The sequence below is a fragment of the Porites lutea genome, chromosome 3, assembly GCF_958299795.1.
Source record: "Porites lutea chromosome 3, jaPorLute2.1, whole genome shotgun sequence".
Taxonomy (NCBI): domain Eukaryota; kingdom Metazoa; phylum Cnidaria; class Anthozoa; order Scleractinia; family Poritidae; genus Porites; species Porites lutea.
This window is the reverse complement of record NC_133203.1, coordinates 14,200,137-14,225,183: the sequence shown is the minus strand read 5'-3', so window position 1 is coordinate 14,225,183 and position 25,047 is coordinate 14,200,137. Positions and strand designations below refer to the sequence as shown.

The following is a 25,047-nucleotide window of genomic DNA, read 5'->3' as shown; positions in this document are numbered from 1 at the left end:
CCGTGAGCAAGTTAGCGAACGAACAACTCGGAGTAGCCAAAAGCTAAACATCCCTCTTTTCAGAACTGCCTCCGGACAGAGAACCTTTTATTACAGGACTGTTAAACTTTGGAACAATTTGGAATCTTTTCTTAAGTTAAGCCCATCTGATGAAATTTTTAAACGTTCCTTAAGTAGCCAGCTTTCAGATAATTTTGTAAATACTTCTTAGTTAAGTTTAAAACATTTTATTATATAGACACGAGTGTTTTACTGGAAAATATAACACTCGTAAAATTCATAAAAACTACATCCGGGACCCGAGTAGTTTATTTTCCATAATCTCACACGTGAGTTTATCGATGACGTAATTTTGGTAATTTCCCTCTATGATTTTATCCATTTCATTTTGCCTATATAATAAAAAAACATTGCACGGCGGCTTGAAGATATGAATTTTATTTTCTCGTGTCAAAAACAATATTCTACTCACTCGCTGCGCTCGTTCGTAAAATATTGTTTTGCCACTCGAAAATAAAATTCATATCTTCGCGCCACCGCGTAATATCCTCTATTTAATTAGTAACTAGCTAACATTGTAATTAGTATTAGATTAAGTGTTGTAATTAGTTATTATAAATAATGTAATATAATCATTGCTACTGAAAGGCCCCTTTGGGGAGGTAACAATAAAGTATGTATCATACGTAATATACAGTATTACATCTGGGTTTGAAAATCCGTATTTCTTAAGTGATACCGGCTTGGATGACTTTTTAAAGTCATTATGTTAAAGAACAATTACCTCATTTTAACCGAAGTGGTCAGAATGGGTAAGGGATAGCTATTAAGGCTCCTATTAAATGATTTTTTTCAGCAAGTACAGTTAACAAAAAGAAAAAAATGAGATTAAGCGTAAAGCCATCAAATGACACCGGCCTGATAGATCCAGACGCCGTGATTTTGTTTCGATCCAGTCGATCCATCCGACGAAATGACTTAATCACTTTCGTTTGTATGTAGTGAATTTTTAACCTGAGAAAACAGCCGATCTTTCACGACGCCACCACTGGCCTTGGCTGCGAAATGACAGCTGAGGGACGAGCGCAGAAATTCCATACTGATGCTGGGTAGTGCTTCTGATTGGTCGTGCCACGAGGGAAATTTGCTTCAAACAATCGACGGCACACATCTTTCAAATTCAAAGTTTTAATGTAATTAAATCAGTGGAACTTCACAAAAACTACACAGAATGAGACCATAATCCGCGCAACATCACTGCTATGTACGCTAAACTAACTGAAAAGGCATATATAACATTATAACATCCCTAAATGTCTCGTGCTGCAATTGTTTTAATTTTTTAAGACTCTATAAACAAAACCAAGGATGTACTTCGGCATGTCATCACTGTCATATAAAGGAATCTTTTTTGTGCTGACTTTTTCCCATCGTCTATCTTTTTCGAGTTCCATCATCTTTTCCTGGTAGGCTCCCAGGTGATCGTCTCGAATACTGAAACAAAGAAGACCACCTGCAGAAAAGAAACCAGAGTGTGAATCGCAAGTGACAACAGTTGATGTTAAGGGCGTAGCTGCCCTTATGTTAAGCCAACAACCCTATTCAGACCGGGAGCGTTTAAACCCTCTCCCCCCACCACCCTCGTGAAAAAGTTAAATAACTTTAAAACTGTTCAAGCTATGACCGCCAAACATAGTAAATTATATATATAATTTATATTTATATTTATTTAAGTATATTAGACTGCATTAAATATATTTACCGTTATTGTCTTCAATGGTTTATACTATGACAAACTTGAGATACAGTTGTGATACAATTTTCTAAAGCATTTTTGGGATGAACAAGAGTGTAATAATTACTGAGACTACATTTGTTATATCTGTAAACCACGTGATATAGCTGAGTTGCACAGGTCATTAAATTGTTGAGTTGAAAACCATCCGATCTGTATGATGATGTCATGTGTTGGTTTTGAAGTATACAAATTTTCGGAGCCCCCCCTCCTAGCGCAACAATTTTTTCAGAGGCCCCCTTCGGGTGTCTAAAAATTTTCGGAGCCCCCCCTCAATATCTTCATCCCCCCCCCTTGTCATATTAAATGAACTTTCCCTAAAAAGCAAGGTCTGAATAGTGTTAAGCCTGAGCTTAACAAAACTTTGGCTTAAATTTTAACTCACACACTGATGTCTTTCGCGGTATTAAATGGGCATGGATATACGGTTGACTTCCGATTACTCGAACCTTCTCTCACTCGAACCTCGCGCTTGACGCTATCTTGAGGAAAGTCGCGTAGTACGTGGTGAAATTTATGCTACTTACTAGACAAAAAGACTTACCAATCCTAACTATTCTAATCATCTCTACAAACGCGGAGGAACGAGCGTGTCCCTTAACCAATGTACCAGCACAAATAAGGGCATCATACTCGCTAGTGCCTATTTCAGGAATCCGCTGGTCACTCACAAAGGCGCAGATGAACTTTTTGTAGACATTTTTCTTCCTAGCTTCGTTCAACATTTCAGCTGAAATATCTACCGCCGTAAGGCTAGTGTAGCCAAGCTCATGAAGCTGAACCCCTAGCAGTCCTGTCCCTGCACCGACGTCGATGATTTTCATCTCATTCTTTGATTTATCTTGGCACTCTTGCTTGATTGATTCGTTTAAATATTGGCATAAAGCTTGGTACAACACATAACCCGCTGACTGGAGGTCCTGAAATCGTATTAATGCTCAAATCACGCGATATTTAATTAGATTTATTAATCATTATTCATTCAATACATTTCGCCGTTTCTGATTGGCTCAGATCCCTGGCCAAGCTTGGTTAATTCTTCATAAGCGGCCGGCGTTGCCGGACCAAATGGCGAGGAGTACACCAACGATTCGATGGTGTGTACTTGCTTGGAAACGAAATCGCTGAATTTCTGACTAAAACTGAACGGAAGAAATACATGCATATGCAAAACATATTGCTCGCGGATGGAACCTACAAGTACTTAATTAGCTACAACAGGTCATTTGCATGATGACATCATTATTTTTACCACTACGACCAGAACCCTTCAGGGTTTTGCTTTCCGGTGCAAATCAGGGCTTTCGTTATTAACCTCACTGGGATTGCAAAATTTAAATATGAAAGAAAAACGAAAAGGTTCCTGGTCGTAGTAGTAGAATGACGCCATCGTGCAAATGTTATATTGAGAAGTATCTGTAATAAAAAGAAAGAAAACCTTTTATATCTTGCATGTGTGCAGACGTCTCATATTTCCTTTGTTGCACGCGGAAAAGGAAACAGGAGACGTACGGTGCAACGAAGGAAATAGGAGACGTCTGCACGCAGGCAATTTTATATCCTGAAAATGTGCGAGAAATGGACCAAAGTTTCGAAGAATTTACGTGTACGAGGAGGTAAGGCAGACTCGTACCCAGTCGCTATTTAAGTGTTTTTTGGGAAGAGAGAAGATTGGGGATTAGGTTGAGGAGGGCGCGGGGTCTCATGGGAAGGGAAGTAGGAAAATTAGCCTGAGTATCAGGCGTTTCTGGGGAAAAGGGGAAAAATGGAAGCGAAAAAGGAAGAGAGGTCAAGGAGAGAAACGCCTGACACAGATGCTTTTACTGGAGCCTTCCACCCTCACACAGCATGATACGATACCATCCAATCAAAATCACTTCCGCTCATTGGGTTGTCAGCTTCACGTGTCAAAAAGCTCGCCTAAAATAAATCTCACTTAACGGTCTGGCCGAGCATCGGTGCTTGTGTTGCTCCGATTTCGCTTTTTTCTGAAACCTCCAATGAGGAGTTGTCGAATACTTGTAATGTAAAACCTGCCGTTTATGAGGAATTATAACGGGGTTTAGGAATTGTGCTAGTGTAAGATCACCAACGCTCTGTTTGTAAACAAACGTGTACCCGGAAAATTGTAAATTGCTTTTGTTTACAGAGTTAAATCAGGCGCTTTTCTGGCAGCTAAAAAGCTGGTGTTATCCTCCGTATTCTCGGGTGGTTGAATGGAGCTGCAAGAATATATAGGAAGGTGCGATGGTGAAACACCTATGCCTAGAAATTATCAAGCAGCAGCAGATTCCACCACTTCACAGAGAGCTCGTGAAAGCTGTTACAAGTTCAAAAATGGTGAGAGCCTATAGCAAAGGTCAATCCCGTTGGCGAAATATGATGGCGCCCGCTTGAGCTTAAGACATTTCAAAAGTGAGAAAATTTTGGAAGAGGAAGCGAACGAATTCCAATCACGTACGTTATCGTAACCGCAACAAGCAAAGTCAAGCTTTTTAAAAGCATTGGTGCTGTCGGCTATCCCCGCGGCTATCTCAATACATGGCTACCTCGCTCTATTTTCATTTACAGTAACAATACCCTTTTAACGGCAGGATGTTGTAAATCTGAATTTACATCTCTGAAACACTGATATCGTCTTCTTTGTCCCGGTCTTGTGTAACCAATACTCGGACATAGTTTCGGCAGAAGATGGTATATGAGGCTACGAGGCCTTGAAAACACAATTCTTGCTCGGGTTTTATTTTTATTCCTGGAAAGAACTTGAGAGCGCCCTGTAGAGCCTTTTTGAATTCCTCTCTGCGTCTCTGTCTGTAAAAGTATCACATACGGGTAATATGAAATCAAAACATCTATGAAAAATTTCAATGACCGTCTCCTTGCCGATCGCTCTTGCGGTCGGTGACGTCAGGGGGTATTGTGTGTTATCCAATCACTGCCACATCCAGATTTTGGATGTGTCACACGATTTGCTGAATGGTTTGGTGTCAGGCCTTCCTTTCTCTTCTCCCCCTCCCCCCTCCCCCATCTAAAATCTCCTCTCCCCTAGCCCCGTAGGAAGGCCTGATACTCAGGCTATAGGAAAATTCTTCCTTCTTCCCTTCCCATGAGACCCCGCGAGCGCCTCAACCTAATCCCCAATCTTCTCTCTTCCCAAAAAACACTTAAATAGCGACTGGGTACGAGTCTGTAGGTAAGGATCTTAAAAACTTAGAAATAGTTTGGACGAATAATAAAACTATTATTGAATTCAGTTTCCGTATGATGTTGAGAATTATGCAGATCTCGGAGACTGTTATCCACTTCGGCCGATTACATTCTCCAGCTCGATCTGCATAATTCTTCATATTATCATCACAGACAGCCTCATTCAAAACTTGTTAGGAGAAGACTCTGGATCTTCGGCATGTTGCTAGGATATACTTTCAAACCCAGTCCTAATAGCCGTGCCCTTAGTACAGCGGGCTCGGTTATGACCAACGATTTGTCAATAAACGGATGCTCGCACTCGAAAAACCTCTTTGACGAGAGAGAACAAGATTGACTGGTCTAGAACTCTGGGCTGCGGTGGCCTCAAAGGTTTGATGACTCCTATTTTCCCTCCTCTATCAAGATGACAAAAGAAGGCTCTGATAAATGAGAGCGAACTTTAAGAGCGGCGAAAGGTCGCAAGCGAAGTGACGTCCCCGGCGGGTACGTAATGAGTCGAAATGAAATCTTGTCGCATGAGGAGAAATTTGCATGGGTGAGCACATTTCCTGCTGGCTGGACAAAAATTTGCGACAAGCGAAATTTTGTTGCTTAGGCCCCAGTACGTAGTCATCAATTTTTCCGTGTTCTCAGGGGTTTTACAAGACAGAAATTCAATTTATAAGTTGCTTTTACCTTGTCATAACTGCTTGCCCAATCACGATACAAATGTTTAATCGCTTCCTCTGATGTGCTGTATGAGATGCTGTCAAACCGACTGCCATAGTATTTAGTGTATCCAGCTTCGTATCCAGATTTCGCAGACATTCTGGAAGAAGAGGGGAATCGAACGTTTTTGCATTTGCATAGATATCTTGTTTTATTACCAACCTTCATACATCGTACATAACTCCTCATAATCTTGTTATTACAAAATATGTATATATATATATATATAAATGAACACAAGTGAAACTCTAAAAATTGCCTTGAACGGGATTTGAACCCGCGTCCTCGACTTTCTAGTGCCGATGTGTTAACCACTACACCACCAAGACAACCACGCTAACGCGCAGTCGAATTGAAGGCTTTATGGCTCACGGGACTCCCCAAACAATTTTTTAGAGTTCACAGAGGCCACTGGAAGGTGCTAACACCTTTTTAATACTATACATAACACAAATGAACTGAAACCAGTGAAAGAAAGAAATAAATGAACACAAGTGAAACTCTAAAAATTGCCTTGAACGGGATTTGAACCCGCGTCCTCGACTTTCTAGTGCCGATGTGTTAACCACTACACCACCAAGACAACCACGCTAACGCGCAGTCGAATTGAAGGCTTTATGGCTCACGGAACTCCCCAAACAATTTTTTAGAGTTCACAGAGGCCACTGGAAGGTGCTAACACCTTTTTAATACACCTTTTTTATACTTAAGGCAAAAGGAAACACAGCAAGCTCTGATGAGCTTTTTGAAAGTTCCCCAATGATTTCTTTACATAGTTTAAAGTATAAGAGGTGGCATAATGAGTATCACTTTACATATTAATCAAGGTATCAAGGAGTATTTTTCGCTGATTGTACATGTGAATGTATAATGCTTCATTAAATACGTTGCTTGATTTTAATTCCTTCAAATCATTTGGTAAACTATTCCATATTATTGCTCCTCTATACTGAAGAGAAAATTTTCCATAATTTGTTCTTTTAAAATCAATGTGTATTTTTAAAGCTAAACTAATATTATAGGAGTGTATACTATCATTGATTTATTACGAAGTAGTCATTAAAAGTTTCAGGAAGTTTGCCATAATTATGTAAGTACATGAAGTTTGCAAATAGGTATAGATTTATTTCATATATATTCATTATTTTTAATAACTTGAACAAAGGCTGAGAAGTTTCTCGAAAACTTGGAAAAGTCATGAGTCTTACTATTTTCTTTTGTGCTATATAAATAGTCTTAGTCTAGTTGGATATGTGCTTGCCCAGTTAATGTTAAAATAGGTCAGGTAAGGATGAACCATTTTTAAGCTCTAAATAATGTCTTCAGAGGTATATATATAGCGCTGTTCACCTACTTTTTTATCTTAACCTTTTGTAAATTAAAAACGTCACTTAGTACAAACTTTGTTTACAATTTAGTACAAACATTTCGAGGATTTTGTCAAGTGCACTTTTTAACATTTTGCTGCAAATTCAGCATGAAAATAATTTTCTACCTATCAGTAAACACCGACAAGCCAAAGTTCGTCACTTTCTTGGTATTTGCTTGTACGACTGCTTCATTTATCGCTCAAATTTTGTCTACCAAAAATGTCTTAAAACGAGACGCCATCTTGGCTCCGGTTGCAAAACAGTGAATAGCCAAGGATATTCCGAGTTACGGGAGCCAATCAAACGCGCGAAAATTGCTATTCACTGATTTGGTGAATACAAAAGCAGTATATTGTGATCTACCGTGTCAAATGCCTTGGAGAGGTCTAGGAAAACCCGCATTGTATATTCACTGTTGTGTACTACCTTAGATATCTTTGAAACAAGCTCAAGAATTGAAAATTTGTTGACAGGTTTTTCCTGAATCCGTATTGACTGTCTGTTAAGATTTTATGCTTATTTGGAAAAAATAGAATTCGCTTGTACATTAATTTTTCCAAAATTTTTGAAAAACATGGACGTACCGATATAGGTCTATAATTTGAGAAAAGTTCTTTCTCATTTGCTTTATAAACAGGGGTTACCAGAGCTAATTTAAGTTCATCAGGTATAATATCAGGGAGAAACACTGGATATATGGTAGGAAGTGGTTTGATTATAAGTTTAGATATCGCTTTTACAACCCTTGGAGACATTTCATCTTAACCGCATGATTTGTCGATTTTCAGTTGTTTCAGCTCTATTTCTATTTCTCTTTCAGTGACTGGATCTAAAAACACAGAGTCAACATTACTTTTTTCTAAGTAAATTGCAAAGTTTATGATATTTTCTGGTATTTTTCTTGCTAGTCTTATTCTCCTTAAATGCATTAGGTAATTCAGTTTTAGTTTTTCTTTTATTAATTACCTCGTTTATAAGTTTCCAAGATAATTTCAAATTACCCCCCGTTTCTGATTGGCTTGAGCCCTCCGGCTAATTCTTCATAACCAGCTCATTAGCTGAAAAGATAATCGTCAGAAAAAGGCTCATCAGGTGGCCCAGTAGCTAAGCTGTTTTTGAGAAAATGGAATCTAATGGAGAAAGTGGCGAAAGATTTCACTCGTTTTGCGGAGAAGAAATATCGGAACTATTGCCTAAAACATAGCAAGAGTAAACTAGGAAAACACCATATACTCGAAGAATGACAACTGTTGTTTGAAAATCTCTTCTCACTAAATCATACCGGCCTTTATCCCCTAAACCTGTCAAGAAACAGACGCATGTTTTTAAATTAAAGGTAATTAAGAGGCATACTTGCACTAGGCTGCACTTTTCACGGGACTGGCACATCGACAACAGAAAATAATAAACTTTAGAATTTAGGGTCTAAAGGGTTAGCGATGCGTTACTCTTTTCTCTTTATCACGAAGGGTTAAACGGACTATGATGTCATGGCTGGCTAGTTCATTTTGTTGATGATGTTTACTTAATATGTTCCGCGTCCTCATTCGCTTATCAGCTGATGGAACTTGAGAAATTACTTGTCATAGACAAAATTACAGCTTTGTGTCAAACAAACATGTTTATCAAACATTATTTCAAACGTTTCAGACAACCAAAATGGACTTTGAAAAACTGTTTGGCTTAAACACTGCGGTTTTCAGAAACCACAACTTCACTGATTCGTTTCAATCTTCAAGTTTGAACATCCGTGCATCCTTTTGTATTTGCTGTTATTTATACCTTTTTTAACGTTTTGAGCGCGCTATTTTTTATGATTTACTTAATTTGGTGGCAGTGTTTGGTAAATTTCGTGACATAGCTCCGGTTAATACTGAGCTAACTGGGCTCCTGCTAAGATACGTTTCAGGTAGGTTATAACAATTATGCGAGCATAACTGATATCAAAGGTGCGCCTAGGCTAATAAGACTGAGACGTTTCTTGTGTCTCTAATAAAAGTTTGATCGTACTCATCGTCACTGATGTACGGTGTATACTGATTCAGTGCTCAAACCATATTTTCTTGGATTCATCTGTCTTGTTCCTCACTGGAGTTTACCACCAAGAGCCCTCGACACAACCCGAATCATTTAAGACCTAGAAGAGGTTTCTCTCTTGTTTGGCTTTTCAGCGTTTACCAAGTCGTTGGTGTCGCTTGTCAGTCGCGTATAAAACAAACTAACTACGAGACTGACAAGCGATGCGAAAAACTTCATACAAAAAGGCTTACATGCAAGAAAGAAGCCTCTGCTCGCGGTGTATTATACACGTAAGACCGAGTCTATTAAATGTAATGTACATGTATCAGTGAAGGGGAGATAATCTAAAGTTTTTGCGGAAAAAAAAATTGTTGCAATGATTACACTGGCTGGGAATCTTACACTTACCTTTCTGTGGCCTAAGTCGGTTGCAAACGCACAGGAGGTATTCGCAGCACAGACGAGGTTCCAGATCTCATGCGTGACCAGGACTGGCTCCCGTACGATGAATGATTGCCTCTTCAAACGACCAGTCCCTTGTAACGTATCAGAACCGCACGAATGTCACGCATTGTTGCAATCGATCTTGCTACGTCCTAGGTACATCCTTTACGACTACCAAAGGTCTTCGAGGCCGAGTCTACAGGAAAGAAAAAGCGAACGGGTATTTTCATTTTTGTTACTAGTCGTGTTTGCCACCATGTGTCAAGGCGACCATTTTTTGAGAAAAATAATACGGAAATATGAGAAAAGAGATCTTGTTGTTGTTGTTGTTGTTTTATTATTATTATTATTATTATTATTATTATGATTATTTTGGCGTAAAGGCATGAAACGGAGAAAAAATATCAGTTTCGCTGACCGTCACAGGAACTCCTCCCATCACCTCTGTGTTCATTTAAAATTCTCTCTTTACAAACCTATACTCCTTTTTATTTTATCATTATTTTTTATTATCGTGGAAGTTGTTTCATGTACGGAACAGTGACGGAATGGGGATTCAGAGCTTCAAATAATCGTGTTCAGCCTGCTCTTCTAGACCGCGAGTGCCTCGAAAATAATTTGTTCTCGGCCTTAGTCTCTTACCCGAGGGAAGAATAGGATCCCGCGATTGTCACGAGTGACTATAATTGATCACGCGATCATTGAGCCATTACGACAATACTTCAAAGCCGTGTCCTCAACTATTTGCTTCCAGTTTGGAAAGAAACGGATGCTTATTTGCATTGTCTTCACTGAGGTACGAGCAAGCTAAAATCAAGCAGGTAATAGTCAAACAATGCACCATTTTAAATAATTAGATGGTCTCACTGATTTACGTGTTTATAGCGGAGCTCTCGCGCGCGAAGCGCGCAGCGGAGCACCATGGGTAAAGAAATGTGGTAAACTACCCATCCGAGAAAATTTGGTAATCACATGACCGTACACCGACCGCCCGCCCGACCGTCCGTCCGCACCACAGACATACCAATGTAAAATAATTCAATTAATAGGTAAGGCAACCCAAATGCAACTCAAGGTTTTATTTGGAAAGAAATCGCATGGCCGCCCGGACTTTTAGAAAGAAAAAACAACAACAAAGTGGTGTCTTTTTCAACGTTATTTTTGATGTTTACACTCACGTGGATAACACAGAAACTGAGCTAGAGCTAGTTTCTGAGAACAAAAGAGAAGAATTTTGTAGGAAGAAAAACGTGAAAATTCAAAGCGACTGTGAGACAATGAGAAATGCTAGTGGCCAGCAAGGTGAAACTGAGCGCAGCAGTGAAAAATAAAAGCGAACATCAACACAGGAGACAAAATATTGGGTAAGAATTCCTCCATAAAAATAATGTGCAACTAGGAAGTTTGACGTTTAGTCCTACAAAACAGCGTTGTAGTTGTGCAAAACAACGGCAAAGAAGGACGAAAAGCGTGCTGCACGTGCAAATTTTTTTTGTTTTGCTAATTAGAAAAAAAAGTGTGCTGCACGTGCAATTTGTTTTTTTGCTAATTAGATCTATTGGTGCCATTTCCATTGGCCTCTCCGTTTAGCATTAGACGATTTACTTTTTTTTGTTTACAAGTTTTATTAACAAGAGCTTCGCTTTTAGCCCTGGCTAAATCTATATATTAACTGGTAAATAGAAGGTGTTTTCTCAGACGAAACGACACGTTTGGATTGCAGTGAAACCTCTATTAAGTAGACCCCCAATTAAGCAGACACTAAGCCGGGTCCCGAAATTAACGTCTTATATTTCCCTTTATAACGAACTCCTATTTAGCGGACCCTTCCATTTTAAAAGCAAACGCGGACACTAAAATAAATTGTATTTGGCTTATTTCTATTGTTAAAAACCTCTATTAAGCGGACACCGTACTGAATTGACAATAGTAGTATTGGATTACGTCCTTGAAATACGTACTGTAGTCGATTAGGGACGGACCATTAGAAACGTTATGGGGGTGGGGGTGGGGAATTTTTGAGCCGCAGGAATTTTTTTTTCGTTATCAAATTCCTTGTATGAATTATTTTTAGGCCGAAGAATGAATATTTTTTAGGGCCGTAATTGGCGTGCATCAATTTTTTTCATTTAACGTTCCCTTGCGCGAATATTTTTTTCTTTGACTTCGCCCCCCCCCCCCCCGCCCCCATTAGTTTTCTAATGGTCCGTCCCTTAATAAAGATAAATCAATACATTTAGCTGTCAATAAACTGATGATTAGACCGATATCCGGCCGTATGATTGTCATCCGCGATCAAATTTCACCTAAAAGTCTTGCACAAAGTACAGCGCTTCCTTAACGACATGAAACTTTATCACAGTACAGAGTAACCGTTATGTGTTTTCGTTAACAAACATTGCGCAATTTTTACAACTCTTATTAAACGGACATCCTCTATTAAGCGGACACTTGGGAAGGTCCCGAAGGTGTCCGTTTAATAGAGGTGTAACTGTTTATTATTTACTTACATCCATCAATGCTTTCTTGTCCAAACAGCGACTTATGGCAAAACCATGAAAGATACTGCAGAAACAGAAGCGCCCATACAGAATCATGTGTTTACTTTAACATATGAATCGTTAGTGTTCATGTTTATGTCAATTAAAACCGTAATCTTCCTCTTGTAAGTCCACCCCCCCCCCCCCCACATTAGTTAAAGGCCCATCTACCTGTAAACAAACAAACACCTCCTGTTATAAGCAGTTTTCTAGCTTGTATTACAATGAATTCCATTTTTCATGACGTTAGGTTGAACCTAAATTCATAAAGGATTTTGATTAGCACTGCGCGCTATGTACCTTGTTTGAAAACGCTTTTTTAGTCTGGTTATAAGCAGAATGGACAGAATGGCTGCCAAATCTTATGAAGCTGGCGTGAGAAAATACTACGGTGACAGACTGACCGACATCTCAGATGACACAACAAGTGAAGAAATTAGGCACGTTTATGATAACTGGGCCAGCGAATATGACAAGGTAACAATAATTTCATCTGACCCCGTTTACATGGGTCCAGATAAGTTTTTTGAACGGACCAAAACTTGCACGGATCCGCCTTTCGATTACACCGAACCCGCGCAAGTTTATCAGGAATGCAAACAATAGAGCAATCTGCAACAGAATTTGCACGGTTTTGCATTGTGTAAACGAGTTACACAGGCCAAAAAATTCGTCCGTTTAAAAATTTTTCCGGACACAAGTAAACAGGGTCAGTTTCGTAGTCAGGTGAAATTAAGGTTAATGGTTTTCATTCTCAATTCAGCCTCTCCAAGAGTCAAGAGAGTAGCTACAGAGGTTTCTAAATTCAGTGCCAGGTCTCAGATCTCTCTCAAGAACTCCAAGTTTAGTTTCTCCCTTTTACAATCCCCGTGTAAGTACATAGTTAGGGATAAGGTTTTTTTTTATCTTACTGTAACCGTCTATTCTCCACTCCGCAGGTCTTCTTCTCATTAAAAATCTCAAAAAGTTGCTACCAGAACATAAAGATGTATGAAAAGATAAATAAGTCAGTGTCTATGATCTTAAGTCTTAGTTTGAAATACCGGTTTCAGTATTCCCCTCCGAAGACGAGGTACGAACTAAACGAACACAAATTTTAGAAAGTTTCTCAAAATAAGTAGACTTTTTTCAGACGTGGTTTAGGCTGAGTATTAAAAAACGCCACAACATTGTGCCAATTAGTTATTTTGACTCAAAAAATAATTCTCAACAAGGAGAATTGTTTGGTGGAAATATCGCTCGAACACACAGCGCATGAACGGTTTCAAAATCAGGAGGGAGTATGAGAATAGACAAATTGAACCATGCGTTTTGCAAATTCTTGCTACGCATGGCATAATATCCAATCAAGATGGAAATTGTTGGAAAAATTGACGGAAACCCATTTTCCCACCCTCGTTCCCAGGGTCCTCTCGTTTTCAAATATGGCAGGAAAAGACCTGGGGACAAGGTTGCCATTTTTCAAATGACGTCACATCCGCCATACCTAGGTAAAATATTCTGGGAAGGTCACACTACTGATATCGGCCCCCAAGGTTTTCACGCGCAGTTGAAGTTTTTGGCGCGTAAATTCAAAATGGCAAGATGCTCAGGGATCTAGCCGATGAAAGAGAAGTATTTCTGTTATCTCGTTGTTATTTCTTACGCTTAATCAACGTGCAAGGTGAAGACAGGCGAAGACGTAGACTACTCGTGCCCCAAAATTTCTTTTACAACGTGAGTTATAGCCGCTTTTGTCATCAAGACCTTCGCCGATGAGCATCTATTGGCTAGCAACCTCGGTATTTTAAAATTTTTCCCTAGCTATCGCTTTGGGGTAGCTGTCAAGGAAAAGTCTATTGTTCTCGAGACATATCCAAGCCCCAGACGATAAAATTTTCCCGAGGTACGTTACCTAGGGAAAATCGGTCACACTTAAAAAGCAAGTTTCCCTTGGTAAACTGTCAAGAAGCCGAGTTTACCTGTAGGTAAAAAGTCTGTAGTGTGACCACAGCTAATGAAACGGTGGCCGAGTTAAACCTTGTCCTTGAAAAACTTTCTAAGTAATTTTCATCGCTTCTGGCCACATGAGTAAAAACGTTCTGTACTAAGATCAGACTTATTATGACTTGAGCCTAAATGGTTTTAAAAATTAAGCAGAATATAACGCTCGTTCATGGAGTGTCTTTGTTTAACCCTACGTCTTAGAATGTTGTGGACGCAGCACGTTGTATTTGCCACAAGCCACTTGCGGAATCTCTAGATGGAGCCCTCAAAGACAATTTTCCTGAGAAAGCAAAAGATGACCTCAAAATCATTGACGTGGGAGCAGGGACAGGATTAATAGGAATAGAACTTCAAAAACTTGGTTACAGTAATCTTCACGCGTTGGACATCTCACCTGAAATGTTAAAAGAAGCAAAGAAAAGAGATATTTACAAAAGTTTTTTTTGCGTCGCATTAAGTGACCAACAGATTCCTGAGATACAAACAGGAGAGTTTGACGCTCTTATTTGTGCTGGTAGTCTCCTTGTGGGGCATATCAGGGCAGCTGCTTTTGAAGAAATGGTCAGGATGGTAAAAAATGGTAAGATTGTTGTCATTGTTTTTTTCTTAGTGTACAGTTTGTCATAAAAAGGAGTGTCAATCAATTCTTAACTACCTAAGTGGCGATAATGATAATAATAATAATAATGATGATGATGATGATGATGATGATGATGATGATGACACTGGATAAGTTTTATCTTGACAACAGGGGGAGGGTTTAGGAAAACAGACAATTCTTTTTCAGGGATTAAAGACTGTTTCCTTTGCCCCATTCTCGCGACATGAGTATCATTACATTTTATACCAATAAGTATCACTGTAATTTTGAATTGTCAGATTTTGTTGTTGTTGTTCATAGGTGGTATAATCTGCTTCAACATGCGGGATGGCCAGCTGGATGACTACCGGGAGAAAATACAGGAACTAGAGAGAACGGGACGATGGGGAGAAATCTCTAAGAACGCAGCGTCTTTTTTCGAAACTAAGGAAATGCCCAGAGAAACTTACGCTTTCTTGTTTAGAGTTTTGAGGAAGTAACGCCAACATTCAAGGTTGTCATTAGTAGTGGTGGCGCCAACATTAGAGACCTCTAGACTCGAGGACGAGAACGACAACGAGGACAAGATTTAACTTAAGGTTTTTTCAACTGTTCTTAAAAAAATAAACACCGCGGAAACTTGATTGTACTTACAAGAAAAGTTAAGTCAATTCCATGCAGTAAACTAAAAATTGCTCAATAGCATATTTGATTTCACTTTCAATTTCCCCGAAAATTCCCTGATAAGGCAACGCTTTAAGAGGACAAGACGCATAACTGCGTGAGCTCGTGCAAATGCTTTGCCAATCAAATACGGATGGATCAAGAAAAGTTACCATGTGACCACTCATGTACAAGCCCCTGGCGGGTCCAAGAAATAACTAGGTTGATCATGAGTTATCAAGCAAAGCACATGCAGATGGCGAGTACAGAAACCTCAGTTGGTCATCGACTGGAGCCGAGTTGGGCCTCGGCTTCGGGCTCGAGTTAGGAGTTGCATCTCGAATTGATCTTGCCTGCCTGCCTGGTACATATGTGACCAAAAACAAAGCTATAAGGGTGTCTAAGTAAATTAATTAAAAAAACAAAAACTAATTTAAAAATGCAATAAACTATAATATTTTAATTCTTCAAAACTCTGTATAAAAAACCAAGGATGTCCTTCGGCAAGTCATCGTTTTCATATAAAGGAATCTTTTTTTCGCTAACTTTTATCCATCGTCCATCTTTCTCGAGTTCCAGCATCATTCCTTGGTAGTCGCCTAACTCAGTGTCTCGGATATCAAAACAAATAAGGCCAGCTGCAAAGAAAAAAGTGCCATCGTGAATAAAAACACTTAGGTCCACCTTTTTTTACAAAACCAGCTTCCCAGACAAAAATAAGTAGTAAAGAAAAAAATTAATAGTAAAGCTGAAGAGATGAGAGCTCGATACTGTTGAAAAAGGTAACTACAGCTCAGGCTCCATTTGTTCAAACGGTGGTGTAGCCGCAGCCTTTACGGGCTTTAAATTTGCACACAAAAAACTTTATTTCTACATCTTCTACAATCAATAGGAACAAGGCGAACCGAAGAGAGGCGATGTGAAGTAAAACGAAACAAAGTGAAGCGGTACTGATAAAAACAACAATTAAACAAACACAAGGTCAAGATAAAATAACCAACCAATTGAACGAAAGCAATAAGGCAAAATGAAAATGCGAATGAAACAAACGAGATACTTAAACACGATAGCGAAATAAGATGAAACACTTGGACGAGCAAAGAGCAAATAAAAATGAAAAGACTTAAACTGGACCAGCGAAGCACAACAAAGAACTGACGCGAAAATTACAATCGAAGCTAAATATAATATATGCAAGAAAACTTAACACGAAGAACAAAGATACGCAAACAATGAAAGGCTAATAAACCAAAAAAAACTATACTAAAGGCGCGAACACGAAAATAACTAAAACGCGGCAAACACACAAACGCTAAAGAAAACGAAAAACGTTCCTGGCGCTTAAGGGTGGAAAACACTATCCGCTGGATAAATATAAAACAGTGTATACCGAAACTTGTTCCCTGTATAAGGATTTATAGTGGATAGCGATGAGCAAGTTTTGCACAACTTGAGACAGAAAGGGTGCGACATTTCACAGATATGCAATTTGGAAAGAGTTGTGTTGAGTTGTGTTGATACAATACTTGAAACAGTTTAAAGAAATCAATAAAGTTGACTCTTTCTTAACGGAAACCTCCGTATAAGACGAAACCTCGATGAAACGGACACCTAGAGTTGGTCCCTTCTTTTGTTTACTCCCTTTATTTGACTCTCTAAAGGACAGACATCTCTCTAAGACTGCCCCAACGGTGTCCGTCTTAGAGAGTTGACTGTAATAACAAGAACAAAAACAACCACAAACAAATATAAATCAAGACAAAAACAAAATAACCCCACACCACACCACATCAGGACGGCACTCTCTTATTTGGCCTAAAGAGGTATGGGCAACTGAACAGGATATTGAGTCTTAAAGAGGGTATGCAATTTTAACATTTCGCGTATTGAAATTTGGGGCCGAAAACCTTTAAAATGGTGTTAAGGTTGGCGATAAGTGGTCTACATTTATGTTAACACAATTAGATGTTTTTCTCTAGTTTGAAGAATTACTGAACTGTTTGCAAAACGAAAGGAATAAAGGGTTTTAAATTAAGGTTTTCTGTATTCAACAAGGTAGCGAAATGAGCACTTTTTGGCTTAAACAGGGTTAGGTTTTGAACACCTTGGCGGCAAATTTCTACCTAATTCTCTTGAGTGCCACGGCCTCGCGACCAACACCATCAACAACAACAACCAAACAAACCAAAACAAAGAGGAGACTTAAAACCAGCAAAATAAAAGACAAAATTGAGAGACAAAATAAAAGACAAAATCGTGGTCACCGCATGATAAAGAGGGTTGTAACTATTACTACAGGCATAAATTTGGTCTTTTTGCGATCAAAGCAATCAAAACAGTTAACACTTAAACGGGGGGACATGCTTAAGTAGCTGCCATACCTGTACTAGTAGTATGTGTCCGGAGTTTCCCTTTTATAAACTTTTTCACGCACAAAATAACACTAAAATGCTTTCTCGACAATACGTTGACTTTCCTTAGCCGAACAGTGTATTTTTCCGCTTTAGACCCCCGTTTCCGAAATGGCAGACTTTGCTGCTTACATGTACCCTTCAAACGTGCAGATAGACGGTGTTCTATGTATCGTTTGATTGATGAAAATCTATTTCCAAATGGTTTTCATTAGGTCGCGCAGCATTAAAAATAATGGTAATTGGACTATAGGTCTTACCGATCCTAACCATTCTGATCATTTCCAAAAATGCAGAGGAGCGAGCGTGTCCCCTAAACAGTGTACCAACGCAAATCAGAGCATCATATTCCCCAGTGTCTATTTCAGGAATCCGCTGGTCACTCAACGAGGCGCAGATGAACTTTTTGTAGACGTTTTTCTTTTTTGCTTCGTTTAACATTTCAGCTGAAATATCCAACGCGTCCAGTACATTGTAGCCAAGCTCATGAAGTTCCAGACCTAACAGTCCCGTACCTGCACCGACTTCAATGATTTTCCACTCATTCTTTGTTTTGTCTTCGCAATCTTGTTTGATTGAGTCATCTAAATACTGGCACATTGCTCGGTACACAACACAGCGCGTTGACAGGACTTGCTGAAATTGTCAATCAACCGCAGCTTTCAATCAATGCATAATAATGATAATAGCAAAGATAATGAAAGTAAAAATAATTATAACTAATAATAACAATCATCATCATCATTATAATTGTAACGCTTGGAGAAGAAGAAAAGAAGATACTTGATCAAAAGTGTGAAATATAAAATTCCTTCAACCATATTCTTGACTGAAGGTGGCTACATACATGTACATACAATGACAAATGGCTGAGGGCTGTGCCCATACCTTTGAGGCTAAAAAAAAAAATGTAACAAACGAACTTTCAGGAAAGAGCACCTCATGCACAGTTTTATGTTTTTTACCATCTTTAAATTTACAACAGCTACCTTGAGAGTGCCGGTTACCGCCTTCCTTTTAAGTCAATTCATTCTTACAGTGGACAATCGTTTCAACATTTGCTTACGCTGTAGTTGCAGCCGTCTACAGCCGCTCCTTCCCCTAGTACTGTGTACATCTGAAAAGTAAGTTACCACCATCTCGCGAAATCGAGGAACGAAAGACTCGTCCCGAGAGACGAAAGTTTTGTCTCGCGAGGCGGTTAAGAAATTGCAAGTATCAAGTGTCTTCCGAGGTTTTCCGTCACAATACGGCATGCACTCGACCAAGCAGGTGATGTGATGAATTAGAGGCAAGAGATGCTCGAATTAGAAGTAGCTTAAAACTTCAGTACAGTATCAACGAAAAATAAAAGAAACATTTACAGTCTTAAACGCGCTTGTCAATTATAATTGAGAAACCTCTCCGAGAAATACAGTGCAAAAACTAGGATAGTAACAGTAAAATGGATAGTACGCGTACATCGTCTGTTTTCACTATATTTATTCGAATATTTCATTTAAATATGTGATACCCTCGGCGTCACAGGCTTTTTGCTCAGGTCACTATGTAGACTCGACAGAAACCGGAAACCGCACATGAAAAGTCTCTGGCATCCAGAGTAAATGTGCAATAGTAAACAGGCGAAATGTCACTATCAATTCCATATAAGTTAAACATAGGAACCTTTAAGATTTTAATTGAAACAACTGCATTTGCTCTTTCTGAAATGGCTAAAACATTCGCCAAGACAAATGTAAGCTGTGTGTCTAGAACTCCCTTCCAGTCTCCCTTGCAAAGTCTCCCCTCAAGTTCCCCAGGGTGTGTACGGGGGGACGTACGGGCGGACAAGAGCAATAAACGTTCCCCGATAAGAAAAATAACACTGAACATCCTTCTTGTAACTTGAGGACCTTTGCCTGGTCTTGGCAGCCTAGGGCCGAGAAAAAGTGCTCCACAACTTAAGATTGACATGCATGTGCATAACAATAATCATAACATTATCAACTAATGCAGGAGAAAAGTTACAGCCAAAGGCTGCTTTTACAAAGTAAAAACATACTTGCCCTACGAACTGATTCTTACTGACGGCAAAGAAATCAGTTGAAAAAATGTGATACACGGGTAGAGTTGTTGTTTTGCTTATCAAACCTTTAGCGTTTCTGCCGTTTTTGTTGCCGTCGCCGTCGTCGTTGCTTAAGCTGCCTTTTATCTCTGCGGGTTTTACACGAAAAATAAATCAATTAAAATGTCTTTCTTACCTTGTCATAACTGCTCGCCCAATCACGATACAATTGTTTAATCTCCTCCTCTGATGTGCTTTTTGAAACGTTCTTTAACCGATCGCCATAGTATTTACTGTATCCAGCTTCGTACGTTTTCGCAGCCATTGATCTAAAAAAAAGGGAATCAATTAAAAAGAATAAATAAATCAACAAATAAATAGCAAATAAATTGGAAGATTTATGACATGATTTGCCCAATAATAAGTTATCAGTAAAAAATACATCCTGTAAAAGAAGTTGTGCTGTGGATCCTGAGCGCACAGCTTGAAAAATTTCGAATGCTCATCGAACAAAGAAAAACAGAATAACTGAATAGAAATATGACAGCAACAACACAAAAACGCTTGTGCATGTAAGAGAAAATAAAATCTACATGAAAAACGTTCATTTACTGTCTATAATAATATTCTGAAACTCTTCACCCTGGACTTGCTACTTAATGTCTTGGTTGTAATAAGATTACATTATTAACGATCCTCAATAGCCTACCAACCATTTTAGGTCTCAACAAGTGATCAGGAGGGTGAATCTGGTCAAACTATTAAGGATAGCAAAGATTTGGTTTTGCATTCTACTCTAACTAAGATAGTAGGCGCGCTCTGATTGGCCGAGAGGAGTGTTTGCATGAGAATATGACTGTAAACATGGTTGTGGCGTCAAGTTGTTTGGCTTTTCGCGCGCTAATCACGCAAGCACGAATTTGAAAAAGTTTTCGAGTTCAAAACTCGACAAGTTTGCTTTATTTACCCATTCCTTCGTCGGCTGAAACATGGAATATCGTTACAAAGAAGGTGAGTCAATTTTTCATCGCTTAAGCTGACATTTTAAGCGAGAAAAATCCGTATTTTGCAAAGCATCTTTTTGCAAAGCAAGAACTGATTACGCGAGCAATACTTCGTGACAAGATTTTGCGACTGGTAAGAATTTCTCTTTCAGTCAGTGCCATACAAAGAGTTTTACGTTTTTTTCTCGGGAAAGTTATTTTATAAAAGCAATAGAAAACTTTTTCCTGTGTTTTTGCATAGCCTGATATAAACACTCGAGGAGTTGGGAGAATTCTTGACGGTTATGCAAACCCTCGACTTCGTCTCAGGATTGCATAACTGTCTCGAATTCTCCCAACCCCTCTCGTGTTTATATCAGGCTATGCAAACACGGAAAAACGTTTTCTACTGCTTAAATATTCCACTCCACTTCCGGGGATATTTTATTGATAGCCCTAGGCTCCAGAGGGGATCGGAGGAGTGGTACTCACTCTAGATTTAAAAAAAATGACGATGATCGAAGAATTTTGGGGTTTGAAATTTTCATTTACAATGTAGGGATTTTTTGGGCAAACTCAATTAAATAATTATCTGCAGGAGATTTGTTTTGTGCCACTTATACTGGCCTTGTCTCGTGGTTGCACATTCTGGTCATACCCAAAAAGGGTTTTTGCTTCAGTTCAATTGGTACATGTATGATGAAGGTGTGTGTTATATTTTTATCATTTCAATTATACAATGGAACATTTTCACGGCTCAGAGTGGGCATGGGATTTTTTTGCGGAAATTTTTTTTGTCAGGCGGATTTTTGGGTTTTGATTTTTGCACCCATTCGATCCTCTTTGTAACTTTTATTATGGAGTTATCTCCCATAAGCCTAAGGCCATCTTCTTCAGCTGAAGAGTGAAGCCAAGATTAGCAACAAAGCTGTGAAGAAAACCTTTAGTTACCAATTCAAGGTGGTCCCTTAAAATATATGTATAACAACTAGACCAAAAATGAGCATACTTAAACTCTCTAGCACCCAGGGCACATGCACACCAAGGGATAGGATCATTCTCATGAGTTCTTGCTCCCTTAGAGTGCATATAGTGGGTATAACTCAAGCTGAGCAACCACAGTAACAACAGACAGATTTTGAGTAAATACTTCCCAAACGCTTGGAAAATTCTCATGAGTTCTTTATTCCTTTGTGTGCATGTGCCCTGAATGCTAGAGAGTTCAGTTGTGCTGTAACTCAAGCTGAGCAACTAACAACAGACAGATTTTGAGTAAATACTTCCCAGACGCTAGGAAATATTTTGAAATAAAATTTAATATGCAGTAATAATAATATTGACCTCAGCTTTTGTATTAGCCTGTGTACAGACGTCCCCACTCCCTCAGGAAAAATCGGGAGAGGAGACGTCTGTGAATCGCCGACGATAATCGTGTTCCCGTTTCCCCGGAATGTTGGGGACAGCCTCTGATTGGTTGTAATGTTAATGCCATGATGCAAATAATTTCCAAATAATTTTTTTTTTTGTAATTGGTGAATGAACCTCAGAATAGATTCCCCGGGAAAAAGCTCAGCCTTTGTGGACATTCATATTTGTTTACCGGTATTTGTATTTCGGCTCTCTCGAAAAGGCATGAGAAGTTAAGACCACCGATGTTTGCTGCACCGGTTGCGGATGCGTCTGTCTGTACCGGTCGGTATTGTAAATAAAAGAGGAGTCATACAAAATCCAACGTTAACAGCCAAGGCAGGTCAAGCTTACCCTAAAAAGATTCTATTAATGAATTGATTATTTGAAAAAATGAATCCGTTAGTCGTTCCCGTAACTGGTGTCAAATTTAAATCGGCATTCCTGTATGCGTAATGAGCAGTGAATATTTTAAGAGAACTTCTCTGCATTTGGTCAGATTGAAAATCTTTGAATGGATTGAATGTCTTTGGAGACATTTACATCAAATTCAGGGAAACTGAGCTGGTAGAAATTTCGTAACTAAATCGCGTGTAAATTCACGGCTCATTACGCATGCAAAAATGCCCTCAGAGATGAATCTGAAATCTTCAACTACCAACGGTTCAACTTAATTTCGAATAATAAATACATTAATGGATCTTGGGAGGTACGCTTGACCTGGCTTGACTGTAATCAGGGATCTTATATCTGGATTTTTGGGTGGACATTGCGTGAAGATGTTCGTCTAGCCTGTGCACAGATGCCAGAGCTATTTTTCGACCTACCTGTTTCTTTTAAACTGTCAGCGAAAGAACAAAAAATAATTTATGCAAATTTATACCTGAACACGATTATCGACGGCGATTCACAGACATCTCCTCTCCCGATTTTTCCTGAGGGAGTGGGACGTCTGTACACAGGCTACTTTTGTATGAAAATGAAGAATGATCTCGAGAGAATGCTAATCAGCTATCTGCATAATTCTTCATATCATACTCAATAATTGTTAACAATTTATTAGAGCGATTTTCATATGACCTTGAAATGAAAACGCACGAACAAAACAGAAACAACAAACGACCTGAAATAGAGCGAATTGATTGGTTTATCGAAAGGATACAAATGCACGTGGCTTTTGGTTGGTTAAGCGAACTCGGGTGAAAAAACTTCAGGCCCCAAAACTTTCCAGAAATCAACCGATACTTCTCTTTGACATCATACTGCAACATGATTGACCCGGGGAAGCCATGATTTTAAATTTATTGTACCGAAAGGACATAAAGATATTTTTAGATTTTCTTTTTTTCCCAGGACAATAACTGAATGGAACAAACTTCCAGAAGAAACTGTTTCCAGCCAATCCCTCTGTATTTTTAAAAGCAAACTAATTTAGTTTTATTTTTTATCAGTAGTTTTTAATAGTTTTTAATAGTTTTGTATATTTTAGTATAGTTTTATTTATTATTATCTTAGAGTTGGCGTGATGTCCCAAACGATTTTGCCGACATAACGATATTTAGATTTAGATTTAGATACTGCAACATGATTGGCCAATCAAACAATGCTTTTTCCATATTAGGTTTTTCGTTGTGGGAAAACAAAGAGGCCATGTTTTGATCTTTTCCTCCATTGGCTGATAAAATAAATAACAAACACTTACTGGAATCACTTTTCAAGGTCATACAAAAATCGCTCTATTTAGATAACATGGTCGAATGTAATGTTCTCAACCTAACCAAGTATCCCAAACAACTAAAACAATAAAAGAGATTAAGATGATCTGTGTAACATACTGCTGCAATTTTACAGTCATTCAATCAATATGATATACATAATGTAGAAATAGTAAAAATAAAAATGCAATGTTCAACAATTGCATAATTCTTGCTTCTCACTGCCATATTCCCACCAAAAGACCACAAAATATACATCCTATTCATTTTACGATCTAAGGTCTATTGAATGACTCTTGTATGAAATTTATGTATCGGTCAAATCAAAGCTTGGTTCAACATCTCCATGGGGTCCCATGGGTATACATGGGCATTCAGCACCTTTGCCTTCCCAGGGAGGGACGAGAGGAGGGGATGATTTGATCATCATGGTCTTTTTGGGATCAGGGAATGCATAAAAGCAGTGGTGAATTTGAACCCTATCCTCTATTTCTTCTGATATGTCTTTCTGTTTGCATTAAGGCATGGCAAGTCATTGAAAAGTTTGGCATGGCCAGTTTAGATCATTTAATTTTAAAGAGGATGGTGGATCAGCCAAAAAGCAAAGAATTACACAAGCTTTGCTCTAGTGTCTGCAGACTCATCAATTAAGGTGCATCAGTTCATTAGTAATTAAGCTACATTAAAAGTTAATTAAATTAATGGTCCATTTTAATTACCCTGGGGTTGAAGCATATTGATCACCTAAAATGGTGCTCTTATGGGGCATTTGAATGGTGTTTTAGGAATCACTAATTTTTCAAATATTCAAATGCCTGGAGGCAGGGTCTAAAGTACAGGTCACATTCCACAGGTTAAGAGTACACTGCTCTGTCGATAAATTACCAAACCACACACATTCCCCTCGATCTAAAAGAGCAGTTTGTTAAGAGAATAGGGCTAGGAGACACTTTTAATGCTATTCATTTATCTGTATCATTGTGACCTGTACAAAGTGACCTGTATTGTAGACCCGCCGCATTGTGAATGATATATTTTCCATGTCGAATGTCGTCGATCTCTTACCACCACAAGTTTTTTCGACGATAACTTTGAAGCAATGTAAATCACCTTTTAGAACATGTTCAGAAGTTGACCAAGGTGACTCCAGCGTTGTAAGAACATTTGATGAT

At 38.8% G+C, this 25,047-nt stretch overlaps 3 protein-coding genes across 5 annotated transcripts; 1 reads left to right on the top strand and 2 right to left on the bottom strand.

The window, feature by feature from the left end:
* Positions 1-736: 736 nt before the first annotated feature.
* On the bottom strand, positions 737-9,670 carry LOC140929408 (uncharacterized). Of its 2 annotated transcripts, none has more exons than XM_073379208.1 (4): positions 9,511-9,670; positions 5,681-5,813; positions 2,340-2,715; positions 737-1,513 (listed from the first exon to the last, which is right to left on the bottom strand). In XM_073379208.1, exons 2-4 carry the CDS (start codon positions 5,810-5,812, stop codon positions 1,335-1,337), a joined length of 687 nt encoding a protein of 228 aa, XP_073235309.1. In that variant the 5' UTR covers position 5,813; positions 9,511-9,670; the 3' UTR covers positions 737-1,334. The 2 variants fall into 2 exon arrangements, with proteins under 2 accessions (XP_073235309.1, XP_073235310.1); XM_073379209.1 differs by lacking the exon at positions 9,511-9,670 and adding an exon at positions 8,085-8,131.
* A 2,764-nt stretch (positions 9,671-12,434) lies between these two features.
* LOC140929407 (methyltransferase-like protein 27) lies at positions 12,435-15,522 on the top strand. The gene is made up of 3 exons (XM_073379207.1): positions 12,435-12,563; positions 14,274-14,652; positions 14,974-15,522. The coding sequence occupies exons 1-3, from the start codon at positions 12,435-12,437 to the stop codon at positions 15,150-15,152; spliced, it is 687 nt and encodes a 228-aa protein (XP_073235308.1). The 3' UTR covers positions 15,153-15,522.
* A 233-nt stretch (positions 15,523-15,755) lies between these two features.
* On the bottom strand, positions 15,756-25,044 carry LOC140930564 (uncharacterized). 2 transcript variants are annotated; one of them, XM_073380286.1, is made up of 4 exons: positions 24,986-25,044; positions 19,967-20,099; positions 17,987-18,362; positions 15,756-15,953 (listed from the first exon to the last, which is right to left on the bottom strand). In XM_073380286.1, exons 2-4 carry the CDS (start codon positions 20,093-20,095, stop codon positions 15,775-15,777), a joined length of 684 nt encoding a protein of 227 aa, XP_073236387.1. In that variant the 5' UTR covers positions 20,096-20,099; positions 24,986-25,044; the 3' UTR covers positions 15,756-15,774. The 2 variants fall into 2 exon arrangements, with proteins under 2 accessions (XP_073236387.1, XP_073236386.1); XM_073380285.1 differs by having other exon boundaries at positions 24,941-25,031.
* Positions 25,045-25,047: the final 3 nt, after the last annotated feature.